Raw genomic sequence first — 19985 nt, 5'->3', positions numbered from 1 at the left:
GAAATTTTTTTGTCATGCATTCTAGCAAGGGGAGGGATTTGAACCCTCCATAACTAAAGGCTCTATGTATCATTTCCACCATAGTACTATAAACTAGTAGGCAACTCTTTCTTGAAGTATTCTCATCTATTATTTTTTCTCTTTGATACAACTAGCACATACTACTATTCTTCTCAATCGAATAGAAGCAAACAAAATTGACCTTTTTAGTTTGGCACTAATCCTTAGTCACTTACTAAGCACTAAATAAAGGAAGCATGCAACTCAAAAGAGGTCTTGAAACCATTGAATTCATCACTTATCCATGTTTAACTTCTCAATTTTCCCAATAACATTGGAATGATCAAAGGGCCTTGATCATAATTCTACTCTAAAAATTGCTAAAGCAATGAACCTAGTTTCCTACCACGATCAATCATTTTGTTTGATAATAGTGTCAATCAATTAAAAAAAATAGGTAGCCTCTTTCACCTCTTAAGCCACGCTTGGGAAAACAAAAGGTTTTACTTAAGAACAAAAAGTTAATGCGCATCTTCACAACATTCTTCGCTATACAAAGATCACAAATACGACAAAGAGCTTATTTTTTACTTAACATTAGTTTGTCACAAACCAAAATAATTGACTATACTTGTTTCTCAAATTTGAATAAAAGAAACATGTGCATCTAAAAAAGAGTCCCAAAAAGAAAAATTGAGGACTTTTTACATACTAGCCATAATGTTTGTTAAAATTATGTCCCAAAACACTTGAGCTTACCACAAGACTTTTCCCCACACAAAAAAACATGATGAAGTCACGAGGAATATTTTTGAGAAATTCGTATTGTAAGCATATGTTAAAAAAAAAAATTGGTCCAAGACCAAGCAAAAATTACTATATTATTTTTATAATACTTCTACAAACTGTGACATTAACCTTCTTTACACAATTTCAAGTTGGATCATGTTGTACAAACAAACCTAATATCCAACTAATAGATAAGATAATAGTTATCAATGATTATACAAACAAACCTAATATCCAACTAATAGATAAGATAATAGTTATCAGTGATTATATAAACTACAAGTGAGATTTCGAACACTGAATAGTTTTCATTTTTCACCAAGAGACGTTAGCTATTGAAGTGGGCAGAACTTCAAAAGCATCGATTAATACCAACAAATTATAACCAACTCTACATATATAACACAATTTGGGCATATATAATCTCATTTACATGTTTGTTCTGACATATTATGCATAACAATTTGAAAATGCCACTTGATTTATAAGATTTATGCAAGAGTGGATCCCAAATATGTATTTTGTTGGTTGTGACTTATAGAATCATCCTATTATTTATAGTGAGATAAAACTAGGCTTCTAAGAAAAACTTTTCCTTCCTTCATGTACTATTATCAATTAGAAAATATTTATAGACAAGAAATAAAATCTCTCCAGCAAATTATCGGCCTTCAAATTTTTTGAAGAAAGAGCTTTGGTGAAAATTTTGCTACTTAAAACTTACCATCATCAATCTCTTAATATAGTATTGATTTTGACATAAGAAAAATCCTCTGTACTTTTCATGTCATACCTTGTTACATGAATACCACCTTAAAATTAAAAATTATGTTTGTAGCTTCACAAAATAAATCCAAAATTGTGGTAGAACAAGAGACTTTTAGTGCCTCGAGATGAATTACAGAGCTAGTGTTCACAAGTGGACTTCAAAACAAGGTAATCAATGATCTCAAGAAAAGGCAACCTTAGATCATTGATGGCCAATGACATCACGTGCCTGCAAGATGAAGAGTGAGGAGGCATGGGCTAGTGGCAAATGCAAGAGCAACACAGCAGCTTTGGCGGAGGCAGTAGTAGCTACATGTCAACAAAGGCTAGCAAAAGAGCATCGTTCTCACGTACTTAAGCAGTCCTGTAGCCGCTTTGCGTCTCACATGTTGATATCCATGTGGACTTGCTTCCATAGTTATACATGGTTCTTGCCACTTTAGTGCTCACGCTTTTGTGTTGCCATACATAAGATATTCACCTTGGCTTTGGTTCTCGAACAGCAGAACCCCTTTGAAGTATCATACCTCATATTTTTTTTAAATGACATAATGATACATCACATACCCATATGTGCAGGCTTACGGACATATGAATCCCGCATACAAAGATGAATATTTATGAGCTTCTCACGCAACACCCAGGTTGTGGTTTTACAACTTCGCGAAGGGGTTCTGCATTTGACAAGAAATAATCATCTTCTTGAGTCTCTTCAAGAAATCTACGTTATATATGTGTGTGCATGTGTGTCTGTGTGTGTGTGTCTCTTCAAGAAATCTACGTTATATATGTGCGTGCGTGCGTGCGCGCGCGTGTGTGGGGGTGTGTGTGTGTGTGTGTGTGTGTGTGTGTGTGTGTGTGTGTTCATACATACAAGAGAAACTTAACTCCTATCCCTTTGCATCCTTTAACTACCGGTACTAATGTCCTTACCTCCAAGGTTCACTGCGTCATTAGCAAGAGCATCAGCCGCCGAATTATATTCCTAAGATCAAAATATTAAATGCTACCATTAGCATGAAGATTCCTCAAATCATTTTACTATTCTCAAGTTAGATGCACATAAGGCAGGCAAAACGCTTACTCTTCTAATGTGAACAATGGAAAACACTTCAAATTGCCCTTCAAGTAATTTGACTTCTTTGTGCAGAGAAATCAACCTGTTGTTTTCTACTTTCCATGCACCCGTAACCTGCTTTCACAAGACCACACCAAGCAGACTGATAAGACAAGGATAAGGCAAGGAAATCACCAACACAAAGCAGATAATACATATCAGAGTTTGGAGTGTTTTCTCATTCCTCTTGATACAAATCTAAACTGAAAAGAAAAAAGGGCCAATTACCAAAGCGCTCTCGTATTTTGTGGAAATTGCCAAAAACCCTCGCAATTTGTTAAATTTCCCAAAATACCCTTGTACTCATTTTTGTTGTTGGATTGCTCCAATATTCCCATAGTTTATTCTTTTTATTATAGAGATGCATCTTTAAGTGCCTTACACAAAATTATCACCAAAGAGCCCTAAAATAGTGGCATTTGTGGCTCCGAAATAATGAGCTGTTTCATCCCCGTACACCAACTAAACCATAGTTATATCATCTTCCATCAAGGGAGAGCCAATCTTCCTTTAATGTCTTGAGAGATGTTTGCAAGATTGACAACGGGTTTCTTGAGTATTTTGGTAAAATGTAAGGGCATTGTTGGAATTTCAGGAAAAATTTACCAAATGTGTGCGTGTTGCAGCCCCGGGGAAATTTTGAGAGTTTCCACAATTTCAAGGGCATTTTGATCATCTTCCCACGAAAAAAAGATGAAGCACACTGGTTACATATATTATCAGTTGCTGCAGGCATCAGCACAACAAACTTTGACTTGCATACATCACACAACATTAACTAGTCAACAATAGAGTGCCTTTTTTTTACCTGCAGACAAACAAGCTTAGAGTCTCCTTGTGCTCTAACTCTTCGTATACCGTTGGACAACGCTGCCCTGAGTCCCACAATAAGGGCTTGATACTCAGCAACATTGTTTGTTTCACTTCCCAAAAACTCGGTCAATTCCAGTACCTACATGGTATGGTCCAACCTTTATCACACCTCGAGTAGCAGGTCCTCCAATAAGCAGAAATGCATTCCTACCACGGATCCATGCGGACATCGAATCAATGCTCCTGCACCTGCGCGGCCTGGGTTCCCCTTGGATGCCCCATCAAATTCTAATTGATAAACTCCCTGAATAAACATCATCATCACAATGTATGGGAACACAGTCAAATAGCAGCACACATGCACTTGTTTATGGGTGCATGCCTGAGTACATGTGCTCATGCGTGTGAGTATGTGAGATGCGCACACGGGAACCTGCATGCTTATCGATGTGCACATGTGTATGTTGTATGTACACGGCCAGAGACAAACCTGAAACAACAGAACACAAAGGGAGAGCGAGGATTAAGTGTGTCTGTGAGCGACAGAGTGCATGCATGTGTGTGTGCGCGCACGCGCATGTTTGTGTGTGTGCATATGCGCAGAGTTTGCAGTACCTCGGTCACCAATGCTTCAGCAGGCTTCCTTTCAGCAGCAACTCCCTGCTGCTCGCCATGGCATAATCCAAATGCAGCAAGCTAGTGACACAATCCAAAACCAGGAAACGAGAGTATGTGTCAATAGAAGACCGTTATAACTTATTACAATGCCTTGAATCACATTGAGCATTATACATATCACTGCTGTATCCTCCAATGGTGAAGCATGTAAATTGCCAGCCTGCCAGCTCAGCACATCCCACTATAAACGATGAGATGATATCATCATCAGTGTTGTGTGAGCCCCCACACCCTCTCAGCCTGCGCAATATCCACACATGCAAGCAGCAAAAATCCAAGTTACTTACATTGTAAGCCTCTAGTTTCTGTATCGAAGTCCCCAATTAGAATGTCCTCCAACATGACACACACTTTGGCCGTATCTCCCTCTTAAATAATACTGGTGCTACTTGTTCCAACAACCTTCCCTCCCACTTGGAGCCGCCCACTCATATCCTCTCTCTTGGCTCTGATGAATCTCTGCAAAGAATGTGATATGCCTTCTTCCTATAACCTCCATACGTCCTGTTGCCATACAGCTTCCTTAACATGTGACTAGCATCATATCCAACCCACAGACGCTATGTCCCTGCTAAACGTTGATGACATGACCATCTCTATGCAGCAGTCTTTATCTGTCCTCCTCCACCTTCTTCACCGTACATCAGGAAAAACTTAATAGTGATCCCTCAACCAAGTAGATGGGGACTCTTTCTCCAAACCAGAAAATCAATGCCCATAGCTTGCTGAAAATAAAGTGCTCCGCATGCTTTTAATAAGGTTATTCATGCACACTGTGGCCCAGTTTTAGACAAAGTGTGCACTCCATTGTCCCCCCATCACAAATGTTAGGAACGCTTTCTTATTGTATGTATGTATCTATCTATGAATGTATATGTATGTATCTGTATGTATGTATTTGGAAGGGAGAAAAGGATGAAGACTCTCAACATTGTGGAAATCATCCCAAAAGAGCAAGCTATTCTATCCAACACATGCATATATACATATACATATAAAATTCGTGTGTGTGTGTGTGTGTGTGTGTGTGTGTGTGTGTGTGTGTGTGTGTAGAGAGAGAGAGAGAGAGAGAGAGAGAGAGAGCGTGCACATACAGTGATGACCGTAACTCTACTATTTGGCAGTGTATGTGGACAAAAACCATATAAGTTCAAAACCAAGAAAAGACTTCACATTGCACTTGTCCCATACGTACATTCGGTAAATATGCAGAAGTCTGCAAGGCTGCTCTTTTCTTTGCATCGTCAAAGTAGGGCTCCAGAAATTCTTTTAAGTTATTCTCATCTTTGAAGTAGACGAACTGATCATCTTCCATGGCAACCTGTCATTAAAATAAAAGCTTGGGAACTCTGGAAAACTCACGTGCGAGCCGAAGCAGCGCTCCCCCTTCCCCCCCTTCCCCCCCCCCCCCCCCCCCCCCCCCTCCTCTCTCTCTCTCTCTCTCTCTCTCTCTCTCTCTCTCTCTCTCTCTCTCTCTCTCTCTCTCTCTCTCTCTCTCTCTCTCTCTCTCTCTCTCTCTCTCTCTCTCTCTCTCTCTCTGCTTGGAGTCTTGTTCTTTGGCCTACAAAGTGGTAGGAAGCATATGTTCTGCTAGGCTATTGAAGGACTATTTTCAAGCTTCGCTATTGTATGTCAATTTCAAGATTGTGAATGTCTCTCCTCTCACGAGAAGGTTCTTCTGAGTGAAATTTGAGTCTACAGATCAAGCCATGGAGGTCCTAGCCATGTGGGCTTTCATTTTGCTATAGGTTTTATCGCCAAATGGACACACGTGATGGATCTCAATGGACTTGATGGTGGAATCGCACTTACAACTAGATTTCCAGGTCTAAAGCTCCACATGTAAGTGAAATTGGGAGATGTATAGGCTTTGTGGTTGGCGATGTTGTGAATCCAAAAGATGAGGATCACACAATCTGTCACAAACTGCTGACGTGTCAAGTCACTGAAGAACAAAGCCAACCTTCATATCACGGCCAAGGGGCCTAAACCCTAAGAAGAACAAGCAACAGCAGAAGAAGAAGTCCTACCAACTTATGGGATCCCGTCCGATGGGGCCCAAGTGACATAAAGGAATTAAAATAAAGCAGGACCCACACACACACACAAAAAAAGACACTTGCACAGGAATTGAAGATGTGGCAGTAGTAGGACACTCCGCAAATTGCGCTGACATGCTGACGTGGCAGCCTGTACAGATTTGCGCAATTTGTGTTGCTGACGTGGCAGTTTTACGGATTTCCATAAATCACGTTGGCAGCTTTTGGGCATCTGCTTTTGGACTAGATGCTTTTGAGTTTGAAGGCTTTCATGTAAACTACTTTTCATAGGCCAAGGGCCTTTAAATAAGTGTAGAGGGCTCAGTCTTTGGCACGCTTCAGTGAGAAGGTGCAGAGCGCGAGTACCGGCATTGTACTGAGTTCAAGTAATATAAAGAAATATCGAAAGGGGCACCAAGGTTCGGGGCCAATACTCTTTGGGGTGGAATTCCACCACTCCGTGTCGCGTGTGCTCTCTCCTTCTCTTTCAATTCAGTTGTTATTGAAGTGTTAAAAGTCTATTCGGTCTATTCTTTTCTGTTCGCACGTGGTGCCGTCTTGTGACACAATCTCCATTAGGATGGTTTTTTACCCATCCTTACTAAAAGAATCCTCCGTAATTCATTTCTCTCCTAGCTATCCAAGGGGGAAAAATCTTCCTGGCCATTTCTTTACTTGTGGCAGGAAGGGCCATGTTGCTGTAGTTTGTACCTGTCAGAGGATATCTCCTAATCAAAGGCAGTATGCATCAAAACAAGAGGCATTTCATGCAAATGGGGGGTTGGAAGGTGTTAGTGCAAAGAAAAGAACTGAAGCTAAAAGGAAGGCAATGAAGAAAAGAAGACGACGAGCTCAGAGGACCATCCATGGTCCACCACACAATCCTCAAGGCACCCATTCGGACATCAATAGCACTTCTAAAGGCATTAACTCAACTTACAAGCGGCATTTCCCTTCTTTGGCAAAAATTGCTAAGAAGTCTACTAAGGAGAAGGATTTGAAAACCTCTAAGCCTAAGAGGTCTTCTAGCCTTAATCCCCATTCCTAGCCTTGATTTGAGGCAATCTTGTACTTTAGATGTCCCTAGGACTTCATCTTTTGGTGATACCATTTATGGTTGATTCTTTGTTATATTACTTTGATGTGATTTACCTTAGGGTCTGTGACCTTTAGGTGATTTTTAATGGAAATATTTTCTTTTCTAGAAAAATAATAATAATAATAAGCTTCGATGGCTAATTTTGAAGAAAATTACATATAATTACAGTAACATGTCTTTCAATCCATAAAAAGTGGTTCATTTGTCTTTGCAAAAATAAAGAATAACTCATACAAATTCGAAGTGTAACAAACTGCTGACGTGTCAAAGCTTAAAGAATGGAGCCCAACTTACAAATGTGGCCGAGGGGCCTAAACTATCACAAAGTGATGACGTGGCTGTCAGAGAGCAAAAACCCTAACCCTAATTTCTGCCAAAAACCCTAACTACAGAAACCCTAATTCTGGAAACCCTAGCCCTAAAACCTGCAAACCCTAATTCTGGAAACCCTAACCCTAAAACTTGCAAACCCTAATTTTGGAAACCTTAACCCTAAAACTGCAGAAACCCTAACCCTAACCCTAAGGGCAGCAAGGAGATTTCCGAAAATTGCATTGATTGATGACATGGCAGACTGTACGGATTTCCGTGATTTACGCTAGCAGCTTTTTGGCTTTGCTTTTGGACCAGATGCTTTTAAGTTTGAAGGCTTTTCACTATAATTGCTTTTTAGGCCAAGGACCTTTAAATATGAGGTTAGGGCTCATTCTCTGGCATGCTTCCTGGAGAAGGTGCAAAGTCTGGAGTACCGGCTTGTACTGTGTTGATGCAATATAAAGAGATACCGAAAGGGGCGCCAAGGTTTGGGGCCGATACTCTCTGGGGTGGAATTCCGCCACTCCGTGTCGCGTGTCGTCACTCTCTTTCAGTTCAGTTGTTATTGAAGTGCTAAAAGTCTGTTCAGTCTGTTCTTTTCTATTGGCACGTGGTGCCCGTCTTGTGACACGAAGCCACTCTCACCCTTACTTCATCGCGCATCGGACGCACTCCCGTATTCATCACTCTGTCTTACAGGGCATAAGCTATAAAGAACCTCAAATTACACATGGATTCAAACGATGAGTCCCACAAGAATCAGACGAACCCACCAGATAATTCCGGATTGAGTGAAAGTATGGAAAATTCAAATGGACAATCGGAACAAGAGTACGAGCATCAACGACCTACAGAGTATGAACGAATGGAAATGCAACATCAACAGCAGGCTGATGCTTGTGCTAAGTAGATGCTCCGGTATGTAATTACCGCCTGGAATCATCTTAGGATGGTGAAGACAGATACTATTGATACTTATTGCGAGAGATTTTGGGATGTTTTTCTACCTGCTTCATCCTTTAAAAAGATCAGTTTTAAACAATAAATCGAGTGATTTTACTGTGGACTGCTCAAAGATATACGAGATTACTGCTTATTACAGAAATCTAAGTCCATACAGCAGTTGATGCGACATGCTAAGCAAGGGTTTGCTATGCATTCAAGTAACTTGACTTATCCAACAGATCAACCTTCGACAAGTGATGACAGAAGAAGAGGAAACAAAGATACACGACCCCGACTGACAAAGGAACAAAAAGACGAATACCTGAAAACACGGAAGTGTTTCGGCTGTGGGAAACAAGGACATATATATGCGAGGTGCCCCAAAAAGGCACAAGAATGAGAACGACCAGCAAACTAAAATAGAAATGGGCAAGGAGATACCCCAGAACAACAGATACTCGATAGAAGATTGAAAAAGATACTGATAAGCTGACAGTAGTTTGTTTTATGACTTTATGAATGAACGATTTTGAATAGGAATTTCCAAAGATGTACAGCAAAAAGAACTTGTTTGTACAGCAAAGGACTATTTAGGGTACGTTGATTTGTGGTCGCAGAGTGTTGTTTGGAAGAGGAGGTGGATAGGCCAGGTGTGGCTTGAAAGGTGTCTCGTGCGAGGGCACCCTCATCAAAGGGAACAAGGCAGCCAGTAAGGAACCGATCGCTCCTCCCTAATCAGCAAGCAACAGTTCATGGTACATGGCAAGTTCGATTGGATGTTGACGTTATTGATGTAGAGGTCATCAAAAGAAAATATTTAGAAGACATCTGGCCTGAGGAATCTACAAAGGACCCCATCGTATTTTACCAAGAAGGACCCATCGTTTTTAACACCATGATGGACCAGCTAGGTGAAAAGATTTCATTTTCGGCCAGAGGGAGAACCCTTGAATGGGAGTGTCGGTTTCCTTGTAGTGGTTTCCTTGTAGGTTATGTAATCGATTGTTTGCAGACTTGTAGATCATACCAATAGCCTTTTAAGCAAGCTTTTATTGTTCATATCTATCCTCGAAGTTCTGTCTATCTAGAAGAATGAAGATGTTGATACTTTAAAGCAATTAACACAAGAGTGGACAGTTTACGAGAAGCAATGGCAAGCCACATGGCAGGAGGACCAAGCTCCAATTGGTTCTAAGAAGGTTTGAATTCCCCGTAAATATTAAAGGAGAAGTTTATCAGAGTGTTTCTACAACACAAAACCTTCATCCCACCATGAAGGAGGTTTTTTTAGGGGCAGGGGCTTTATAGAAGATTTATCTCGATCTGGTCTTCTACTTGTCGACAAGAATAAGCATTTCCACAAGTACTGCTGTATTTTTGCTGATTATTATGAGAGAATTGTCCTTCTTTGTAGAGAGAGAGAGAGAGAGAGAGAGAGAGAGAGAGAGAGAGAGAGAGAGGCTTTGTGGAAAAAGAGTGGCTGGAGGAGGGACAATCATGTTGGTCGGGGAGGAGAGGGTAGCAAGGGCCGCCATTGTTGAGAGGTGTGGTTTAATCATACATTACTCATTTAATTCATGTAGTCACATTGAACAACTGAGCTAGTAGGACCAAGGCTTGCCAAAAATATTTCTTATAATCAAAGAAAATATGGGCACACTTAAAAATTCTTCTGGTTTATAGTCATAATTTGAAGCGTTACCAACCTTTTAAACTAAATCTTGTAAAACTTTCCTTAAGGAAAGCTCGGAAAAAACTACTAATCTACTTAAGACATAAAGCTCATAATGCCTCAAGTGAGTGTGACTTTGTATTGCGTTTTTGTACATGTGAGCTACAAAATAAACTAATTTATCTGTTTGTACGTACATGTTTTAGTTGTCTCTTAGAACTTTGAAATAGCTACAAAAGAGGCCTTGAACTTTGTTGTTTGAGTGGCTTTGCTCAGTATTTTCTTTGCTCGAGAAAGCTTGCAAGGTGTTTGGTAAAACTCCTCGCCAGTGGGGGTCGATAACTACAACTGAGGCCTTGGCCTCCCTTTTATAATAATGGCCGGCCACACTGACCAAGTCCACAATACGTTCGTTTGGACACTAGACGCCCATCTCGACGACGTCTAGGCTAGATTCCCTCTCCTGTAAGCGGGACATAACATACTTCCCCCCTTAAGAACCATTGATGTCCTCATCAATGAAGTCAGGTTACTGAGCTTTCAAAGCTCTAACTGATTCCCAAGTAGCAAACCTTTCAGATTGACCCTTCCATTTAATTAAGTACTCGTCATAAGCTTTTTGGCACAAATGACGAGTACGATGATCTAAAACAACCTCTGGTTCTCGAGAAATATACTCACTTTGCACATCTTGCCATACATTTTCCTCGATAGGCACAATAACGTCAGTTGCGCCTAATTTTACTTTAAGGGGAAACATTGGATGTACACTAACATCCGAAGGAAGAGCCAGTTTGTAGGCAACTTGGCCAATTTTCTTTGTGATCAAAAATGGACCACAATATATAGCTGAAAGCTTATAATGCTTTCCCATTCGCATAGTCTTGGAATCCTTGGGTATCGTCAGATAGATCCATTGTCCCACATCTAGAGTCCTTGGAGATCTCTATTGATTAGCATAAATGGTGACTCGATCACGAGCCGTTCTTATACTATCCTTAGCCAATTCGAGCATTTCTTGCATGTCATACAAGAAATCACGAGCTTGGCGTTCCTTGACTTTCTCTAAGCCAATAGCAATCAAGGATTTAGGCTCAAATCCACACATGAGCATGAATGGGCTAAATCCAGTTGCAGATGCTTGCTACTTTTGTAGGCAAACTCTAATTGTGGAAGATATCTTTTCCAATCAGATTGCCTATGAGAGACATGGGCTCTCAACATGTCTTCTAACGTGTGATTCATCCTCTCTGTTTGTCCGTCGGACTCAGGATGGTCAAAAGATGACATACTCAACTTCGTCTGAAGATGAGCAAACACGTCTCGCCAAAATCGCCAAGTGAACTTAGTATCTCAATCACTGACAATATCCTCTGGCAAACCATACAGCTTGTAAAGTTGATCAACAAATAAAACCGCCAACTCATGGCTTTTTACTGTCCACTTCATTGGTATAGATTTCGCCATTTTTGTGGTCTATCGACCACAACCCAAATGGCGTCATTGCTTCGGCTAGTATTTGGCAAACCAACGATGAAGTCCATGGAAATACTTTCCCACTCGGCATCTGGGATTTCCAATGGATATAACAGGCCAGCTTTCTTAATGCGCTCTGCCTTATCGACCTGACACTGAGTGCATCTCTTCACATAGCTCTCTATGTAAGAGCGCATCCTTGGCCAATAGAAATATCGCTTGGCCAAAGCCATAGTTCTTTGGATGCCTGGGTGCCCAGCGCTAGGAACATCGTCGCATTCGAGCAAAATCCTTTGTCGAGCCTCATCGATTTTCGACACGCAGACATTTCCATTTCTGAACAATAGTCCACCCCTTATGAAGTATTGTCGTTGTCTCATCTCTCCAGCACGACTCACTTAGGTCTCCAGACTACCCAAGCCTATACACGAGCCATGCCTTGCTTTGACCTCGTTCCATATTTTGCCGAAATAGCTATTGGAACGACATAGCCCTTCCAGAGAGAGAGAGAAGTCCGTCGAGATTTCAGCCATAGCCAAGGCATTAACTTCAAGAATCCGGTTGAGTACATCGACAACTCGATTGCTGGATCCTTTTTTGTAACGGATCTCAAAGTCAAACTCTTGCATGAGTTCAACCCATCTAGCCTTCTGGCCTCTGAGATCACCTTGATCACAGACATAGCGGAAGGAGTGATAACCAGTCCATGCAACAAACGTAGAGCCATACAAGTAGTGCCGCCATTTCCTCAAAGCGTTGACTGCGCCAAAAAGCTCCTTCTCATACGTTGGATAACACACCTCAGTGTCATAAAGTTTCTTACTTTCAAATGCAATAGGACATCCATCCTGGTACAACGTCACACCAATGGCATAATCACTAGCATTCATTTCAACCACAAACGGTTTGCTAGGATCCACAATGTGCAATATTGGCACAGTAATCACCAAGTGCTTTAATGTCCGAATGCTCTCGTCGAGACGTTCATTCCAGACAACATGGGGGTTACCTTTACGGTGAAGACCCGAAGTCTTCGGTACTTTCACCCCTCCTTTTATAAGTTGCGTAAGCGGAGCAGCAACTTTAGAGTAGTCCTTGATAAACTTGCGAAAGAATCCAGTAAAGCATAAAAAGGACTTTACTTGGCGCACATTCTTCGGCTGGGGCAATTTCACACTTTATCCAATTTTTCAAGGTCCAAGCAAATTCCATCGCGAGTAATAATATGAACCAAATACAAAAGCTCTTCCTTAAAGAATTCATACTTAGAAGCCTTAGCATAAAGCTTCTCACTTCTTAGTACTTCGAGAACAACGCGTATATGCGCTAAATGCTCAGACAAAATTCGATTGTAGATCAAAATGTCATCGAGAAATACAACAACGAGTTGCCTAGAAACGGTCTAAGCAGATCATTCATCATCTGCTGAAACATAGCTGGAGCATTGGTCAAACCAAAAGGCAAGACCAAAAACTCATAGTGACCATAACGCGTATGGAACCCTGTTTTGGGAACATCTTTCAGTTTGATCCGTATTTGATGATAGCCTGATCGCAAGTTTATCTTCGTAAAATACAACGCCCCATGGAGCCGATCTATCAGATCGTCCATACGCGGGAGCGGGTACTTATTCTTGACAGTGAGCTTACACCCCTTATAATCCACGCAAAAGCGCATAGTGTTATCCTTCTTTTGAGAAAGCAACACTTGCGCTCCCCACGGAATTTTACGTAGCCGAACAAAACCTCTGTCGATATAATCTTTCAGCTGCCACTGAATCTCGTCCTCCTCGGTTTTACTAAACCGATAGGGTTGCATTGAGAAGGGCTGACTACTATACACCAACTCCATGACATGATCTAGTCCTCTCGAAGGCGGCAAGCCAGGAGGTAGATCATCAAGAAAAACATCCTTGAAATCAGTCATGATTTCTCGGATAAGTTAAATTCGTCAAAATCCCGAAGTTCAACAGGAGGATGAAACATTTTTACGAAATTCAGTGACAGAAGTACCAAGCACTAATGAATCAAACCAAGCTGATGGTACACACTGATAAAAATCAACATCACAAGACTTTGTATCTTTAAACAATTCCAAAGCAGTTAACAATTGTTATTGCAAAACCATTATTTACAGAAATCTGATTACAAAGCGAAACAAATACATGAGGCATGTCCTGTTTAGCAAAAACAAGAGAGTGATGTACATAGTCTATATACAATGAGTCTTGTTTATCATAAAACCATGGAATTCCTAAAATAACTACTGCTCTGTCCAGGCGCATGATGTGGAAATCCAGATTCTCTTTGTAATCAGCTAGCTCGAGCAACAAATCTGGAACCATCTGATTCCATACATCCCAGTGTTGCCAAGAAACGTTTCTTTACTCATGAAACGTACGAGACATTTCTGTATGAGTTTGGACGTTTCAAAGGTAAAGTCAAGGCTCGTAAGTCAACGCTACTGGTAGAGCCCAAACAGCTACTACTATTGTTGCACCGTAAGAGGCCTTTCATGAATCTTCAGCCAGTGATAATGAGGATTCAGAAAATGAGGAGGAGGAGGAGGAGGTGGGGGAGGAAGAGGAGAATTTGACAGTTTATCTTGTTTGATTTGTTGCTCGTAGAGCTCATGTTACATGTAAACCTTGAAGCCTCTTGTTCTTTGTTTCGGTCATGAAATCCTCAATGTCATGAATGTAGGTTCTGTCTTGCTTCTAATGATGAAAGTTAGTCCTATCCTCCCTCTTTTTCATGTCTAATTGTAAGATTATGCTTAAAACATAGATCTCAACTTATACCACTTAAACTTACGTACATTTCTTTAGTTTGCACGGAACTTCTGTTTTAGCGTTTCTTTCTCGGACGAAACCGTTTCGAAACTTCCAATTCAAACGAAATGTTTCGAAACTCTGTGGCAATTATGATACATCCGTATCCTCGCCACAAGCCATCTTCAAGCGATACTAACGGTCACTATCTCGCGTCTGCAGGCTCAGTTTTAGCACGAGTTTTGCATCCACAAAATTGTGTGAGCTTCCATTATCAAGGAGCACGGTCACGTCGTGACCATTGATCTTCCCGAGGAAATGGAGAAGATCATGCTTATCAAACACTTTGGTACTAATAGTATAGTTAGTGCAAGAATTGTGCGCTAAGTGATGGATTTCAACGTGAATAATATCACAGTTACCTGAGATCTCGTGAATCTGAACCGAAGGACGCCCCTGCAGCTTCTTGGTCTTCTTCTTGGGGCAATCCTTGATTTGGTGGAGCGTCTGGCCATAGCCGAAGCAAGCCCCCTTCTTCACTGCATCAGGAACTGCAGCATTCTTGGCTTTCTTCTTCTCCTGAGAAGGTCTCAACGGTGATTTGGACCTTTGCTCGAATCAAGGTCGCTTCCTCGAAGACCCTCGCCGGATTGGTGGTCTGAATTTCTTCTCTCATAATTCGCTCCATTTATCAAATGGAACGTCCTAGCCTTTGTCACTGCATCCTCGACGTCAATCAAGGCTTTGTCTTTAATTAAGGCCCAATTGTAGTCCTCATGTTATCCCAACAGGTACATGTGCACAGCATGAGTGGAATCCACCTTGCAAAAGGTGAGCGCTTCCTTGAAAGTTGTCATATACTTATCAAAAGACAGAGTCTTCATCAAAAGACTCTACAATTTTGCATAACCTTTCAAAGGGTACATTTTGGCAAAATCCCTCTTGAATTTCACACAAAAGTCAGCCCACGTCGTAGGCCACCAGGTAAGCGCCTTACTGCGCTAATAAAGAGGAATTGTCTGAATCCTCCGTTCATCATGCTCCCCATGGAGATCGAAATACGTGGTCCACTGGTGAAGCCAATTATCTACGGCCAATGCCGTACATTCTTTCTCTTCTCCTAGAAAATTAGTGGTTTGGTACAGAATCGTGGCAGTAGGACCACCACCTTGTGAACACCCAAAAGCAACAACCTACATCTGCAATTGTTGGAGATGGGTTTCGCACGGAAATACGCGCAGTCGTCGACTGAGCAGCATTTTCCAGAGCGGTAAGCCGGGCATTAAATCCCTGCACGGCCCCTTCGAGAGAGGTCAAGCGAATGTTCGTGTAACAAACTGCTGACGTGTCAAAGCCTAAAGAATGGAGCCAACTTACAGATGTCGCCGAGGGGCCTAAACCCTAAGAAGAACAAGTAACAGAAGAAGTCCTACCAACTTATGGGGACCCCATTCAATGGGGCCCCAAGTGACATAAAGGAAGAAAATGAAGCAAGATCCGGACACACGCAAAAACTGATGACGTGGCATATTTTTGAAAATTGCGTTGACATGATGACGTGGCATGTTGTACGGATTTCCACGTTTTGCGGTTGGCTGATGACGTGGCACGTTGTACGGATTTCTGTAACTTGCACTGGCAGCTTTTTGACTTTGCTTTTGGACCAGAAGCTTTTGAGTTTTAAAGGCTTTTTACTATAACTGCTTTTCAGGCCAAGGGCCTTTAAATATGAGGTTAGGGCTCATTCTCTAGCATGCTTCCGGGAGAAGGTGCAGAGTCTGGAGTACCGGCTTGTACTGTGTTGATGCAATATAAAGAAATACCGAAAGGGGCGCCAAGGTTTGGGGCCAATACTCTCTGAGGTGGAATTCTGCCACTCCGTGTCGCATGTCGTCTCTCTCTCTCTCAGTTTAGTTGTTATTGAAGTGCTAAAAGTTTGTTCAGTCTGTTCTTTTCTATTGGCACGTGGTGCCCGTCTTGTGACAGTTCGTCCGAACATTCGTGTTTTCCAGAGCGGACATACGCTCGTCAAAGCTCTGGAAAGTGCTTGTGATCCATGTGTACAGAGCATGCGTAAACGGGGCGTCGTCACGCTACGCATCCGAGTTGGAGGAATCCATGGCAAAATTCGGAGAAAAACTGAAAATTACACGCAAGTACCGACCTTTTCTGCACTTTTCGATTGCGAAAAGTTGTACTATGAGGAGCTCTACACATCGGTGTGAGCGTCTAGAGGCGAGCACGTAATGGTGGGAGCGCAAGAACGCAAGTAGGTGAGAGAGAGGGTCGGGAGAGAAGCGGGAAGGCAAGAAATGAATTTCTCTGTAAACTTTTGAGTTTCTGTAAGTGACTTCTTAATAATGTGCAGGTTTCACACCCTTTTTTTTATAAAAAAAAAAACTCAAGGTGTCTTGGCCACACTTAAAAAAAATAAAGAGTCACTTATTGAAGAGATAGTGTTTTAAAAAAAATCTCAACGCAAAAGAGGAAGTAGCGTAAGAAAAATCGAAGCCCTGCAAAAGCTGCAATTGACGCGTGGAGAGAGAGAGAGAGAGATTTACCGAGGCGTGTGCCGCTTGTGCTAACACGCGAGCGAGACTCCACGTTGGAGCTAGCTCTACTTTTTTTTCCATGCTAGAAAATGCCCTTTGCTGCGATCTTCTTCCCTCTTCGTCCTTTGCAAGGTTGCTCTTCGAGAACCCGGAGAAAGATGCAGAGAGGTAATATACTCTCTCTCTCTCTCTCTCTCTCTCTCTCTCTCTCTCTCTCTCTCTCTCTCTCTGTGTGTGTGTGTGTGCGCGCGCGCGCTTCCCACAAAGGACATTACAGAGAGATTTCAAAAGGTACAGTATGCTGAATTTAGCCTAAAATCAGCAAATTAAGAAATAATCCTCTGAAATTCATCAAAAAATTTCAACCTTCAGCATTCCCACCTGTTAAATTGCTGATTTTCCTTTAAAAATCAGTAAAAGAACGTCAATTTTCACCTACAAACACATTTACGAGAAGAAAAACAAGTAATTTCAACAATTAATCACTAAAAATTACGCGGAATTGAGGTTCCCCGACTCGAGCAAATCCGAAGGTGTGCACGTGGTTTTTCCTGCAACCAAACCGGCTCCCATACCATGAAACGAACCCACAAAGTGGATCTCCCAGCTACACAGACCGCCGCCTACAGTCACGCGTCGGACGAACCACCCGACCATAGCCACCATCCGACAGCTCCCCCATGCTCGGGCCAGCGTCCGAGGACGGGGGCGTGCACTTGTAAGACCGAGCGTCCCATACCACCCATCCTTGCCTCCTCGAGGTGACCTCGCGCACTCCTAGCCTCATGGACTAACCACTAGCACTCTGTCAGTGGGGGTCGATAACTACAAATGCGGCCTTGGCCTCCCTTTTATAATAATGGCCGACCACACTGGCCGTGTTCACACTACATCCGCCCGGACACTGGACACCCATCCCAATGGCGTCTAGGCTAGATCCCCTCTCCTGTAATAAGCGGGACATAACACCTAACTATCCAAGACGGTACAAAAAAAAGGTACATAAGCCATGCATTGAGAGCGTGCATGAAATCACATCACTACAGATTAGTAGACATTGACAACACGCAATCATGCTCCACCCTATCTATCCAAGATAGTACAAAAATGGCACATGTGCCATGCAGTGAGAGCCTGCATAAAGTCACAGTCTTGGTCCAACATTTCACATTAGACTCATCCACATTCATAGTTTTTCAAACTCCAATCAATTGTAAAACACGGACGAGTTTAACATTTCAAAACAAGTTTCATTCAGTTACTTTTGGGTCAAATGTCTATAAATAAGTGCCTTGGGGGGCTCACTCTCGCAATAATACAAAAAGAAGTGCCAAACTCTGAGGCAAGTCCATCTGGAAGTGGAACTCCGCCACTTCGTGTCTCGACTATAGTTTGTTTTCATGTTCAAATGTTATCAGTTCTCAATTCTGTTCATGTGTCTGATGTGGATTCAACGCCTCGCCCGAGGCTTGTTGGTTACACAAGTGTAGCGATCGCCCATGCTCTCTCCAGTCTAGAGAGGTAACACCTCCTTACTACACCTTATCACTTCCTTCACAAACCCCCCACTACCCATTGATGGCGACCATACATTTCAGTTCTTAATTCTATTCATGTGTCTGATGTGGATTCAACGCCTCCCCAGAGGCTTGTTGGTTACAAGTGTAGCGATCGCCCATGCTCTTTCTAGTCTAGAGAGGTAACACCTCCTTACTACACCTTATCACTTCCTTCACAAACCCCCCACTACCCATTGATGCCGACCATACATTTCTTCATACATGCACGTTTCGGTCCCCCGTTTCACTGTGCTCTATCATTAGACCGGTGAAACACAACGTTTCAAAAGTAAAACGTTTCCCTAAAATGTTTCCCAGTGACACTAGGACTCAAAAATAGATGGTGTGGCACGACTCTAGGAACCCTGAAGGGTTAGGGGAGCAAATGGCCAGCAGTGTGAGAGCAAACCAAAATCTGGCTGCAGGCTATTACGGATGATGACATGGCAGTTTACGCACATTCAGGAGTTTTTGAGCTTCAGTAAACTAGCAGATGCTTTTCAAAAGGTGCCAACTTTTTGTATCTCATACTTTTCAAGCAAGGGCCTTATAAGAGAGCCTCACTCCTACAGGTCCTGAACCAATTTGGGCACCACGCGCCAAATAAAAGAACAATTGGAATAGAGTTTGACACACAGCTAAATAGAAAGAGAGATCACACTATAGACAAGAAGTTCCGGAATTCCTCTCCCATAAGAGTGTCCCCAAACCCTCGTGCCCATTTTGATATTTCTTTTATATTGATCTTCACAGAGTACAAATTTTGGTGGAGCGCACTCTGCAATCTGCTACCAAGCTGATTTGCGGTAGTGGTCTTCTAGGCTCTCTTACAAAGGCCTGTGGCAAAAAAGCATCACATACAAAAAGTCGGTGCCCTTGAAAAGCATTTGCTAATTTAGTGACATCCAAAAACTCCTTAATGATTATAAAAACTGTAATTTCCGCCAAAAATCTCGCCGCAAATTATGGACGTCTGTAGCTAGCAGGCTTTGATCCGCTCTTTGGGTATTCACATTGCCGGCCATTTGCTCCCCTAACCTTCACGGTTCCTAGGGTCATGTCACATCATCTCTTTGTGACATATTCCCCTTGAGAGAAAGGTAATGGCCCACAATTACACCTGCAAAATTCAAGCCGATTCTTCAACAGATTGTGTCTTCATGCATGCATGCCAATGACCATCAACAGCAGGTAGTGCATTCTCTAGCATGCATCACACAAAATTCAATTCCTCTATCAGATTCTATCTAGCCATCTCATCCCCGTCGGATTTGTCGCCATTCTAGCATAGTGATATCAGTCATCACCACTCCCAGATCGCGCTGATCTGTTATAGATGTCTTTATACACTAAGACCATATACCCAGTCTATCTCATCCAAGTTGGAACTTTT

At 42.1% G+C, this 19985-nt stretch overlaps 1 protein-coding gene across 1 annotated transcript in view; it reads right to left on the bottom strand.

Moving 5' to 3' along the window:
- Positions 1-1648: 1648 nt before the first annotated feature.
- The window catches only part of LOC147454588 (uncharacterized), a 42246-nt gene continuing 23909 nt past the window's right edge, over positions 1649-19985 (bottom strand). The window contains exons 4-10 of the mRNA XM_086516489.1: positions 5361-5486; positions 4103-4183; positions 3699-3791; positions 3483-3626; positions 2642-2749; positions 2491-2542; positions 1649-2231 (exon numbers count right to left, since the gene is read on the bottom strand). Coding sequence (XP_086372615.1) covers positions 2176-2231; positions 2491-2542; positions 2642-2749; positions 3483-3626; positions 3699-3791; positions 4103-4183; positions 5361-5486 — 660 coding nt within the window. The 3' untranslated portion in view covers positions 1649-2175. The remainder of the gene's footprint in view (positions 2232-2490; positions 2543-2641; positions 2750-3482; positions 3627-3698; positions 3792-4102; positions 4184-5360; positions 5487-19985) is intronic.

Source organism: Adiantum capillus-veneris, chromosome 7, assembly GCF_014529385.1.
Source record: "Adiantum capillus-veneris isolate H3 chromosome 7, ASM1452938v2, whole genome shotgun sequence".
NCBI lineage: Eukaryota > Viridiplantae > Streptophyta > Polypodiopsida > Polypodiales > Pteridaceae > Adiantum > Adiantum capillus-veneris.
Note: the sequence above shows the minus strand (reverse complement) of the source record. Positions and strands in the feature narration are given on the sequence as shown.